The sequence below is a fragment of the Podarcis erhardii genome (genome assembly GCF_964252035.2).
Source record: "Podarcis erhardii genome assembly, chromosome: 9".
Lineage (NCBI taxonomy): Eukaryota > Metazoa > Chordata > Lepidosauria > Squamata > Lacertidae > Podarcis > Podarcis erhardii.
Genome location: NC_138512.1, coordinates 52,710,936 through 52,724,321, shown reverse-complemented (window position 1 = coordinate 52,724,321; position 13,386 = coordinate 52,710,936). Strand labels below are relative to the sequence as shown.

Below are 13,386 nucleotides of genomic sequence, written 5' to 3'. Positions count from 1 at the left end.
TTGGTTGTATCCAACTATGTTTTGCTAAGAGTAGGCCCAATGAAATTAATAGACCTAAGTTAGTCATGTTCTCCATAAATTTAAATGGGTATACTCTAGTACAACTAACATTAGAGGCAATTCTTTTATACAGTTCAATCAATTGCAGAGACACCAAGATGCCCCCAATATTGACATTGCGAATGTGTGAGGTCATGTCATGTCATCGCAATGTCTGGAGGAGACCAAGCACTAAGGGGCAGCCAGTCACTGAAGGTGTGCTGCACTTGGCTCCACGCTCAACCTCGTCTGCCCCCTCAACACTGAGGGGCCCAGCCCCCTTCCAACAAATATTGAGTGGGGCGAAGATGCCTTGTCCCCCTAGAGTTGGCACACCTGGTCCATTGGATCAGTTCAACACTAAAACCAACAATACAGGTAAAAATACTGCTAAGCTGAGGCCTTTGGAGAGGTTTGGGTAGCAAAGGAGAATGGGGTTTCAGGGGCTAGTTTAGCAGTCCCTCCTTTTTTGGGATGGGGCAAGATATACAACTGACTATTGTGGATGAACCCTTTTAGTTAGATGTATTGTATTAATTGATAAGTTTGCTATGTATTACAATTCTGAATGTTACTTTTGTTGCAAGTCACTTTAAAACTTATTTGTGAAAAGGGACAAATAGATAATCAAAAGTCCAATAAAACAAATGCAAACAAAATTTCAGAAAACCCCAATGGTCCATAACAAAGAATGAAAGAGCCTAGAAATTTGAATTTGTATGAGTTGCACATGTATAGCAAGGAAACCCAAAGAATAGTGACCTTAAGCAGCGCTATCCATTCATCTTCACAAAATGGACCTAAGATTATTTGTTTAACTTGTTAGCCACAAACTACATGCCTCTTCTTGTTCCAAGTTCTCTCTCACCCCCCCTTCACCCATGAACAATTATATAGATTGCAGATATTGCAAGGAATGTTCAACTCCCTGACAGCTGTTTTTCCCCATATATGAGCTAAGTCTGCCAGACAGTGACAAAGTGCAGGAGACCTTTTTAAAGTTACATCTACTGCTGGAATCCAGAGTTAAGCACTTCTTTTCAAGATCCATCCAAGGCTATTTAACAACTCAATTTCCTTGGGTACCACAAGGAAATTAGTTCATATTGAACAGCCATTGCTTAATCTATCACTAAATACAACTTATCATTGCGTATATATCATAAACCAAGAAGACTCAGAGCCCTTCCATATTTATTTTTCATGCTAATGACCATCAAATATGGCCGCTGAGTAAATCCAGAAAACTACAAATTGCTAATGACCATCATATATGGCCGTTGAGTAAATCCAGAAAACTACAAATTGCTTAATACAGGATCCTGTGGAGCATCTCCAGAAACACAACAATGTTCAACAACATTAGCTCTTGCTTAATAAAGAAAAGTGATTTATTTAACTCTGAAAACCTGGGGGCATTTCATGCTAGAACAAGAGGTCTTGTTATTAGAGCTTCCTGTACAATGTTATCTTAAGATAGACTCCTACGTAACATGGATTTCTTCATAAGCCCCAGCTGTATTTGCTGGGCTACCATATAAGGCATCTCAAAGCAAACCATGGACAGACATGTTTGAGCTGAACAACTCCTATTCATGCTTTTATGACTTCAGTGAGACATAGTACCAAGTAAATATATACAGGATTGCAGGCTTCACTCTGATTTTAATCTAGATAGAGGCTCCTCTCTGTTAGATACTGTTTGGTGGCTAAAGTATAACATGATGCAGATTGTAATAGTTTTAGAGAGCAACACTACATTCAAAATAAAGAGTTCTCAATGGACATATAAAGAACATTTGGTATTAGAATAAATATCCACTACATGCCCAAATTATACACAGCTATTCCCCCATCACATATAAGAGAGCGATGTAATTTAAAGCACCAAAGGAGTGTTTTTCGTGCTATAATGTTTACTTTATAACCTTGTTTATTTAATACATGCATGTTCTTTCCATTGCTGCTATGTCTTGGTCATGTTTTCATTGGCTGACATTTTTATGATATCAAAAGTACTTACTACATTTTATGTTACATTTTCCCACTATGAATATTAATCTGCGACTACAGCAAGCTCACTAATGTACAGGTGTAAAATATTAACTGAGGTTTAGGAAGATAGCCAAATCTATAAGCTTTTTCAGTCCAGTTACTTGGATTTATTTTTTATGGAACATCATCATCTTAATATTTAGAAAGTCTACCAAACTTTGGCAATTATGCAGGCAACCAACTTTTCTTTTCCATTCCACTGATGCAATCTACAAATTTCAGTATTCTTCCAGAAATCAAATGCCAAAGAACACAATACAGAGCCACACAGTTAGTTCTACGTGATCAAAAGGGTTTTGTGCTTGGATAGCAAAGAGAAATGATTCATTATGTGAATGCATGGCGGCCATGCGTCAAGCTCCTCCACATGGTCTAATCACCACACTCAACCTTTGCATTGTCTAGTAGAACTTATGCATGTCTTGGCATTCAGCAATTGTTCATGCCTGCAGCATGTCATTGGCTGCCAACAGCAGAGGTTGGTGGGGACACCGAGGGTCATGACGTCTGAACACAAGTAAATTCTATTTAACTAAAATATTTATACCTCAGCTTTCCACCATTTTGATTCTCAAGCCAACTTATGAACAAAAGATACAACAATATAAATACCAACTATAAAACAAATCTAACAACTTGAGAACATATGAAACAGAAAAAAACAAACAGCAGGGAAAGAAAAATAAAACATCAGAAAAGCATAAAATGTAAAAGACTCACAACAACTATAGAAAAATCAATATTAAGTGTATCAGTGACTCAGATGAATAGGACAGGTTTAGCCTTATGATAATAATGGCTGCAGGCAAATATGCCTAAAAAGGAAGGTACACAGTCTTGGTGCCATTGCAGAAGAGATTCTGTCCACAGTAGTCACCTGTCTAACCTGGATTAGATGCATATAATAATAATAATAATAATAATAATAATAATAATAATAATATAATTTATTATTTGTACCCCGCCCATCTGGCTGGGTTTCCCCAGCCACTCTGGGCGGCTTCCAACAGAGATAAAAAATACACTAAAATGTCACATATTAAAAACTTCCCTGAACAGGGCTGCCTTCAGATGTCTTCTGAATGTCAGGTAGTTGTCCATCGCCTTGACATCCGATGGGAGGGCATTCCACAGGGCGGGCGCCACCACCGAGAAGGCCCTCTGCCTGGTTCCCTGCAACTTGGCCTCTCGCAGTGAGGGAACCGCCAGAAGGCCCTCAGAGCTGGACCTCAGTGTCCGGGCAGAACGATGGGGGAGGAGACGCTCCTTCAGATATACTGGACCGAGGCCATTTAGGGCTTTAAAGGTCAGCACCAACACTTTGAATTGTGCTCGGAAACGTACTGGGAGCCAATGTAGGTCTTTCAAGACCGGTGTTATATGGTCTCGGCGGCCGCTCCCAGTCACCAGTCTAGCTGCCGCATTCTGTATTAGTTGTAGTTTCCGGGTCACCTTCAAAGGTAGCCCCACGTAGAGCGCATTGCAGTAGTCCAAGCGGGAGATAACCAGAGCATGTACCACTCTGGCGAGACAGTCCGCAGGCAGATAGGGTCTCAGCCTACGTACCAGATGGAGCTGGTAAACAGCTGCCCTGGATACAGATTTGACCTGTGCCTCCATGGACAGCTGTGAGTCCAAAATGACTCCCAGGCTGCGCACCTGGTCCTTCAGGGGCACAGTTACCCCATTCAGGACCAGGGAATCCTCCACACCTGCCCGCCTCCTGTCCCCCAAAAACAGTACTTCTGTCTTGTCAGGATTCAACCTCAATCTGTTAGCCGCCATCCATCCTCCAACCGCTTCCAGACACTCACACAGGACCTTTACCGCCTTCACTGGTTCTGATTTAAAAGAGAGGTAGAGCTGGGTATCATCTGCATACTGATGAACACCCAGCCCAAACCTCCTGATGATCCCTCCCAGCGGCTGCATGTAGATGTTGAAAAGCATGGGGGAGAGGACAGAACCCTGAGGCACCCCACAAGTGAGCGGCCAGGGGTCTGAACACTCATCCCCCACCACCACTTTCTGAACACGGCCCAGGAGGAAGGAGCGGAACCACTGTATGACAGTGCCCCCAGCTCCCAGCCCCTCAAGACGGTCCAGAAGGATGTCATGGTCGATGGTATCAGACGCCGCTGAGAGATCCAGCAGAACTAGGAAGCAGCTCTCACCTTTGTCCCTAGCCCGCCGGAGATCATCAACCAGTGCGACCAAGGCAGTTTCAGTCCCATGATGAGGCCTGAATCCCGACTGGAAGGGATCCAAATGGTCCACTTCTTCCAGGCGTGCCTGGAGTTGTTCAGCAACCACTCGCTCAATCACCTTGCCCAAGAATGGGAGGTTTGAGACTGGGCGATAATTGGCCATCGTGGCCGCATCTAAAGATGGTTTTTTAAGAAGCGGTTTAATAACCGCCTCTTTCAGCGGGTCTGGGAAGGCTCCCTCACGGAGGGAAGCATTCACCACCCCACGAAGCCCATCGCCCAGTCCTTCCCGGCTAGCTTTTATAAGCCAGGATGGGCAAGGATCCAGGAGACAGGTGGTTGGCTTCACTCGTCCAAGCAGCCTGTCCACATCCTCGGAGGTAACAGATTGAAATTGATCCCACACAACTTGACCAGACAGGACTCTAGCACTCTCCCGCCCCGGCCCTGCTCCCACGGTGGAGTCTACTTCTTCCCGAATCCGAGCGATTTTATCTGCAAAAAAAATTGCAAAATCATTGCAGGAGAACATGTGGCCCGTACTGGGCCCCGATGTTACAGGTGGTTCCGCTAAATTGCGAACCACCTGAAAGAGTCTCCTGCTGCTGTTTTCTGCAGATGCAATAGAGGCGGTGAAGAAAGTCTTCTTCGCCGTCGCTATCGCCACTTGGTAGGCTCGACGTTGAGCTCTAACCCGTGTCCGGTCAGATTCAGAATGAGTTATCCGCCACCGGCGCTCTAGCCGTCTCAACGATTGTTTCATTGCCCTCAGATCCGTGGAAAACCACGGGGCTCTCCGGGCTTCATGCAATCGGAGAGGGCGCTTCGGAGCCAAACAGTCAATAGCCCTGGTTAACTCCACATTCCAGCGGGCCACCAGGGAATCGGCTGAAAGGCCATCAACATGGGATAAAGCATCCCCAACCACTCTCTGGAAACCATTTGGATCCATTAAGTGGCGGGGGCATGGAGCAGAAGGGGGTCACAAGACACAGAGCTGCTAATTTTCATGGCAGCCGTGCATTTGAGAAAGGCTGTAGCTTAGCTGTAGTGCATATTTTGCATGTGAAAGGTCCCAAGTTCAATTTCTGGCTTCTCCAAGTAGGATTGTGTGGTTCATTCATTAAATGTACTGTAAGTATTTATACATGCTGACAAGTTCTCTGGATTTTTACCAAATAAGTTAATTTCTTCAGTTTAAGTGGCACAAGTGTAAATCAAAGGTATTTAAAGAAACCTCAAGACCCTCTAGGTTTTCCATACATAGCTGTGATTTATATCTGAGCCACCATAAGTAAGGTGAGGAATTTGTTTGCTTTAGATTGTTTTTCTTGGGAAATGTTGAAGCTCCTAGACCACATAAGTGATATATAGTGGAATTTAAAAAGAGAATGAAGTTATTATATGCACATTTCCTCAAAGCTGGGCAAGCTTTTTTTCCATTATTGTATTTAATAAAATGTGGCATGAATAGTAGCATTTTGGACTTTTCAACATTTCATGGCAATACACAATTTGTCTCAACTGAATTTAAGAAAGCCAGTTTTGAAGATACACCAGTCCAATGTTTCAGTGTTCACATGAAAACAGGATTGTCATCAGATGTTTGGCTTAGGTCCCAGCCAGACTTGCACTCTTTTGTGGGAGGGATTCCATTGCATACTGGAGCATATAAGTTTGCTCAATTAAAGTGGCTTAAAGAACTCTGGGCACACATTGGTGCAACAAGCCCACTCTTTGTGTTAAAGAAAGCAATGCGGAAATGCACTAGAAAGTGTGGGATAACTAGGAAGTCATATAACCTGTCCTATAATCTCCACATAAACCAGTCAGGCTTCTCAACTGATTCTCTAGTGGTACTGAATGCTGACCACCAGAGAGATTTGTAAAATAGAACAAATGACACTCTCCAAACTCCTCAGGCACCCTGAATGAAAAGTGAGCAGAATATAAACCCTGAATCCCACCTATGAGATATAAGCACATGTACAATCCCATGCACAGCATTCCTGGGGGAAACTATATAAGCTTGTATCGAGGCACAAGAATATCCAGTCTTTTGCTTCTTCTGCAATTCTCTGGTTCTGTGTATTAAAATATAATATTTTCTACCAACAGTGCAATGCATCTCTGTTGTGGCCCCGCTGCCCAATTTTCCTGAGTATTTAAACACTCAGTTACTCAAACTTTCTACCACATTTAAGAAATTCAGCTAACAGCAACTGATTGCATCAAACTTAAACCCTGCCTGTTTTGTTTATCATATGTTGATGACTGGAGGCATCTGGCCCAGTTCTTCTGAACTAGAAACAGCTGGAAATTGGGGGTGATCCCACTGAACACAAGCTGTGTGAAAGGAAGGAATATATTTGCTAAGCTGGACATTCAGCAAAAATACGTGGAAATAGAAGGAAACTCCTCTCTTTTCCCTTGCAAGAAATATTACTTCCCACAGCATAACTTAGCATGTGTAAACAAAGGGAGGAAAAGTCTTCATCAGGTATTTAATATGGTCCTATGGGAAAGACAAGATAACACAAGGCAAATTCCTTTCCCGAGCAATGTAAATCAAAATGGCACAAAACCTAATAGGGATATCCTGCAACACAAACTCTCTGAACTTTACTAACCATTAAGATGATGTAAGAGAAATTCAGGGTGTTCATTATGGACTAGTATGAGATAAAAATGAGGGTAAATGAGCTGCATAGATGGCAAATGACATGAAATTGCTGAATAGTTGATAAGACTCTCCAACCAGCTGATTGTGCCAAAAAAACAAACCAGATAATTATGTAAGTAATGACATAAATATGTTCACTACTTCAGGTTGGAATTATGTTTTTGGGGTATTTTGAAAGGCATTTGTTTTAATGCAACTTTTTTTCTTTTATTAGAACCGCTATGTGATTATCCTCCCATTGCCGCTACCAGAGGTTTAGTATCTAGTCTTCAGGCTGCTGTCTAGTATGTAAGGTAAAGGTGAAGGTAAAGGGACCCCTGACCATTAGGTCCAGTCGTGGCCGACTCTGGGGTTGTGGCGCTCATCTCGCTTTATTGGCCGAGAGAGCCGGTGTACAGCTTCTGGGTCATGTGGCCAGCATGACTAAGCCGCTTCTGGCGAACTAGAGCAGCGCATGGAAACTCCTTTTACCTTCCTGCCGAAGTGGTACCTATTTATCTACTTGCACTTTGACGTGCTTTTGAACTGCTAGGTTAGCAGGAGCAGGGACCGAGCAACAGGAGCTCACCCCGTTGCGGGGATTTGAACCGTCGACCTTCTGATCGGCAAGTCCTAGCCTCTGTGGTTTAACCCACAGTACCACCCACGGCATGTAGCCTGCAGTTATTTATGCAACTTTTTTCTTACTCAAAAGTTACCATGGGGAGGGGAGGTTTAATCCTCCTTCCTCTGCACATAACTGTTACTGATAGTAAAGAAGTCCCCATGGGCATGAATGGGAGGTGTTTTACTATCCGTAACTGCTGGGCTGGGGACCAGGTGCAGGTAGAAGTTTCCCCTCCACATGCAACCGTGCTTCTGATCTAGACCTGGGCCTCCACACTTACTTTTGACTAAGAAAAATCACGTATGCAGCTGCAGGCTACATGTCCAACATAATGTGCAGTTTGACTGACACACAGGACTTAGGGGAGTGCTGTACCTTGAACAGCAAAATGTAATTTTCCTGCTAAATCACACTTCAAGCTTGTTCAAAGTTTCTGTCATGCATCCTGTGACCATACTCTTGCATTATAGCTATGTCCAAATCAGAAATAAAGGTAGAGACAACTGTGTCACTTGCTATTTTAACAACTTGTTGATGGACTTGTTGTTATGCTTTTTAGGATTTTAGAAGCTCAGTATATATATGTTAAAAGACAAGGCAGTCCTTGCCTGCAGGCTCACAATTTATTGCCATGATACAAAAGGATTTTTATTTTTTTAATAGCAAGAGAAAGGGAATCAGGAGGTGAAAGGAAAGCAGGCATTGAAGTAGCTAATGGATGGGGCAGGAAGCAGGAGAGGCAGCACCCCAATGGTCCAGAGTACCTTGGCTGGTGACAGACATAGATCCCTTGATCTTTGAAGTCCCTGGACAGCTACCAGTTGGAACACAGTATACTTCCTTGCAGGGAAAGGGAAGCATATTCCTTGCAGCTCATTCTCTGAGTGATACATGGGGGCAACTTGGTCTGCTTGCCATGATGAAAATAACAATGCAAATTGTACTACATCTGCTGGTCATTTTTCCTGTGGTTTCAGGCAAAATTACCAGCAATGCCTTCTGGTGTTGTCATGCATGCTACTAAACTTGTCATCTTTTGCTGTTTGGAAATGCCCCATAAATGTTGCTACAGTTTCTGATCAAGCACCAGAAGGCATTGAATCAATCTAATGGGCGGCACATGAGCAACATATAAACTACATTATGCTTCTTTCATATGAAGCCTGTTACACTGATACTCTTGGCAAGTTTCGAAAATCTGTTTATATTGTGCTGGAGAAAAGCTCCTTGGCAGCTCCAGCATGAAAAGTATTTTAACCTCTTCAGGAAGGTTGCTTTATTTTATAACACAATGTAAAGTCCTGTCTTGAAACTGAATGGAGTTTTAAAGGCAAGTTGAAATATGTCATATTTCAAGTGAGGTCTGTTGTTCAAAGAAACAGCCCCACCCCAGATAACTCACCAGAGCTGAGTGCAACTTACTAATAATGGTGTTATAGAATTAAATAAAAACCATGGATTGCAGCAATACTAAATTAGTCATGCTTTATTCCCACTAAAATAAAGGGGGGGGGGTAATATTAGCATTTGATTTCAATAGGACTTAATTGTGATCCAACTAACTGTGATGAAGGGTGGCATATTAAATAAATAAATAAATAAATAAATAAATAAATAAATAAATAAATAAAAAATAAATATTTAACATTAAACATTAACATTAAATATTTAACATTTGACATTAAATGGTCAGTGGTCCCCTCCAGATATACTTTTCATTGCATAATGATTTGTGCTCATGATGCAATTGGGGTGGCCATATGTGATCCTGCTTTCAATACCATTTGAATCTAGTTCCATTTCTAATCAGTGCAAATCCTGCAGCTTGCTGCTGAAATCCCACAAATTTTCGTGCCACAAATGTTCTTAGTTGTTGTTTAAATCCACTTTTGTTGTGCTTCAGCCCCTCCAAACAGCAGTAATGTGTTAGAACTGGGGAAGCATCACAAAACTACTAATAAAGCAGAACAAATCTACTACCAATGTACTATCATTGTGTCAGTAACATGTTGCCGAATACACCCACACCACAATAAACGCCAGTCTGGAGGGGCCCAACATTTAATTCTATGAACTTGCACAATCTATAGACAATAATGTGTGGAAACCAGATAATGTATTTAAGGACTATTAAATAATTTCTCTTACTTGAAGCCAAGTTGTCGACATACCACAGCTGCATCCTTATCGGACCATCCATCATCACAAATTGTCCCCCACTGGCCGTGGATAAAGATCTCCACACGGCCCTCTTTCTTATTTTCACCATCCATCAATCTGATAGGAGGCCCTGGGAATAAGTTACAGCTGTTAACACACAGCAATAGTAGCAAGAACCATTACCCTAGCTAATTTTCATCACATTGAAGGAAAATTGTCAACTGGGGCTCAAGTTCAAGCATTCCAAGTTTGTACACCAGTGATGAAAGCATTTTAGTCTTGTAACTTGTATGACATCAATGCCAACTTGTTCAGCAAATCTAGACTCTAATGTGAAATGAATTTCCTCTCTGGTATCCACAAGAACATATTGTCAGTCTGCTGATTCCCAAATCTATTCCACTTTTCCAAATTTAGAGGTCCCAGGCTGAATGGGAGAAAATGTTACTAAAGAGTCTGTGAAGGATTTAGGAATGTAACACAGGAAGCTAACTTTCCTGCAAAAATTGTGCACCATATTTTGACACGGATGCAAGCAAGGTGTCCAGTTTAAAGAATCTTGTATCAGTGGAGAATGTAATTAAATCCTGATACTAGCTTGATCCAGACTTTATGCTGTCTTGCACCCCCAAATTCATAATAATATGTTGCTATACTGTACCATTTCAGGTGGCAGGTGTGGATCACAGCTTGATTCCTCTCTTTCATGGACAAAGAGAGAATGTCAGCCAGAAGTTTATGCTACAACCTCCTGCTTGGAATTCTAGGGTTTTTTAATGTGCTATGAGCTGCTGTTTTTTATGGGGGTGGCTACTCAAACATACAGTTAGCTACGCACAGTCTAAATCACCCTTCCCCAACCCAGTGCCAGCACATTGTGGTCCAAAATATTGGATGGTCATCTGGTTGGGGAAGGTTGGTGAATATGGCAGAGCCTAGTTGAAGATGCACATTATAATTGCTCTAATCAAACCCCTTTTAGTTCCGTGACTGAGTATAGTTGCTTTGTTTTGTAGTTTGTTTCCTGGCACATATATAGGACACTCCCCTGTTTGAAGCTTTTCTGTAGCACTACTAAACGTTTCTTGGGTGAGAGGGAATTGAAAACCTTGACTGGCTCAGTTACACTTTAATCTTCTCTGAAGAACGGTATGGCAGACTGCCAATTCCCAAAGGCCTTTACAGCCAAAGGCTGATCATCATTACTCGATGAACTCATAAATGCAATCAATACATTTTCTTCTAACCTTACATTTCCTCAAGAGTTTAGCAGCCAGTGTCATAGAAAGGTCTTCTGCTATTAATAATGTATTATTGTTGCACAACAGCTCAAATTACATTTTCCTAATGCACAACAGAGCATTAACAGATGAAAGAAAAGATGAAACTAACAATTGCTCGCATATTGAAATCAAACAAAGCAAATGTCACATTATCCTTGCCTTTGAATTTATTATATATATTTTAACATATGCAAGCTGAGTATATCCAGACTGACTGGAACTCATTCTGTATCATTGCACACCCAGCTCACAGCTCTAACTACACTTGGCCACAGTGCAGCGATCCTGGTTGAAGTTCTAAAGTGACTACAGGGTGAAAAAGTCACACAACAGCTTCAACACAAGAAAGGATCCGTTAATAGCACTTCCTTGGCACATTAAAATGACTCATTTGGAAGCAACCCTGCACGTCGTCTACACGTGATAAATCCCACGGATGAAAGGCTGGGCTTGCTGGCACTTTGTTTGGAAATGGATTGTTGAACTAGATGGGTCCTCTCCTAGGGCCAAAATGCACATTATGCTAAAAGTATAGCTTGCATGCTACTACATTTGGGTTTTCTGGTTTAACCAATTACAAGAGTGGGGAAGCCAGGGCTGGTCCAAGACATTTGGGCACCTGTGGCAGACCCCAAAATGTCATTTCCCACACCCATGATGAAGGGGCGAGGGAAGATCTACACAAGGAACAAAAGGGGAAGAAATATTGACCTTGGGATCAGCTGCCCTAGTGGACCCTGCCACCTGGGGCAGCTGCCTCACCAGGCCCCATTGGAGGGCCAACCCTGAGGGAGGCCCAATTGTGACCAGCATGTAGAGGCAGAAGGTTTATTCCTTCCCTCCCTGGCTGCAATCAGGAAGAAAACAGCCATCCTCCCATGAGGCTGTTGATGTCAATGGAAGGCTTTTCAAGCATCAAAGCTACACTGGGATGTGGGGGTAGATTTTCATTCCAATTGTTGCTGAGAAGGAAGGGAAACCTCCTGCTGGCAATTGTGTTCCTGTGCCATAACTAATTACAGGGGGAGGGAATCCAGATACAGCTTGCATGCCAGGCATTTAGCAGTATGTTTTGCCCTCAGTCTGATCCAGCAAAGCAATCCTTAGGTTCTTAAGAATATTTGCAAAAATCAAGTCTTAATGCTTATTTTTATCTAGCCGCATTGTCTAATTTTTCCATAACTGTACAATTTTTTAAAATCTTTCTTAAACTTCAGAAACTGTTTATGAGATTCATTCCAGCCAAATACCGTATATCACAATAGATATGAAAAGAGTTCATAATCTAATTACTGTAATGTTTGTTTATATCAATGGTTCTTCTGTAGGAGCCTCACCTAGCCTCTTTCAAATTTACGGAGGTTAGGCTGTGCAACATCAGTGCTTATGACTGCATCCAAAATGTCAAAAATTTCACCTCATTTTTGTCATCATCCAGAAATGCTTACTCTACAAGGATATAATTTCAGTTCAGACTTTACTCATATTACCTGGGCAGCAACACGGGATATTAGCTGTAAAATGGAGCAGATTTTATTCTCAACCAGCTTGTTACTACTTGGAAGTTTCATTCACAACTGTTAAATTAATACAATTTTCAGGTACCCAAAGGGAATTTTACCATCTGGCAGTATTTAACCATATTGGACCCTTTCCAGCTCAGGTTAAGTTCCATAGTTTCATGAACAGAGCAGCACAGATGTTCATTTAGTGTCTATGTGAATGGCCACTATGATATGAACCCCAGCTATTCGGGGTTTAAGTGTTCTCATTCTCATTGTCTCACCCACGCAGAAATACTATTTACATTATACTGCTGGTGTAATAAAAGCTTTGGAATATTAAGAAGTGTAAAAGAACAGCAATGAAAAGAGATGAGGGAAAGAGTAATAATATTACTGGAAATTCATTTAGCAAAGCATGCAAGATGGAAAGAAACTCTAGTTCAATAATGCTGTAAACACTATAATTTGTTTAACAGTATGCCTCAAGTTATAAAGTTGGTATGGTACCAAGAGATACTTAATAGAGCTCTTTGTTAAGTTGAAAGACATGATGCAATTCTTAAAGAAATTCCTTATAAGCTGTCTAATCTTCATTACTATGTTTACTTCTCATTTAAATGCTGTTCTTTGGTTCTTTGACTCTGTTTACCATTTCCCAACATAGGATGAAACCTATATTTTTCCTCCTCATAAACAGGGGTGATAAATGAGATCAAGCATTTCCATTCTTGGGGGTTAGGTAGTCAAGGTTCTTTAAACACCTGTAGCTGGCTGTTGAGCTATATTATACAAATGAAGTTCTCTTCATTGGTCCATATTTGCCCAGTACTGTCTCTTGTGATAGAGA

At 41.7% G+C, this 13,386-nt stretch overlaps 1 protein-coding gene across 2 annotated transcripts in view; it reads right to left on the bottom strand.

The window, feature by feature from the left end:
* Positions 1-13,386, bottom strand: part of PRSS12 (serine protease 12) — a 51,051-nt gene that overhangs the window by 11,334 nt on the left and 26,331 nt on the right. For both annotated transcript variants that reach the window (XM_081876783.1, XM_081876782.1), the window contains exon 8: positions 9,740-9,881. In XM_081876783.1, the coding sequence (XP_081732909.1) occupies positions 9,740-9,881 (142 nt within the window). The remainder of the gene's footprint in view (positions 1-9,739; positions 9,882-13,386) is intronic.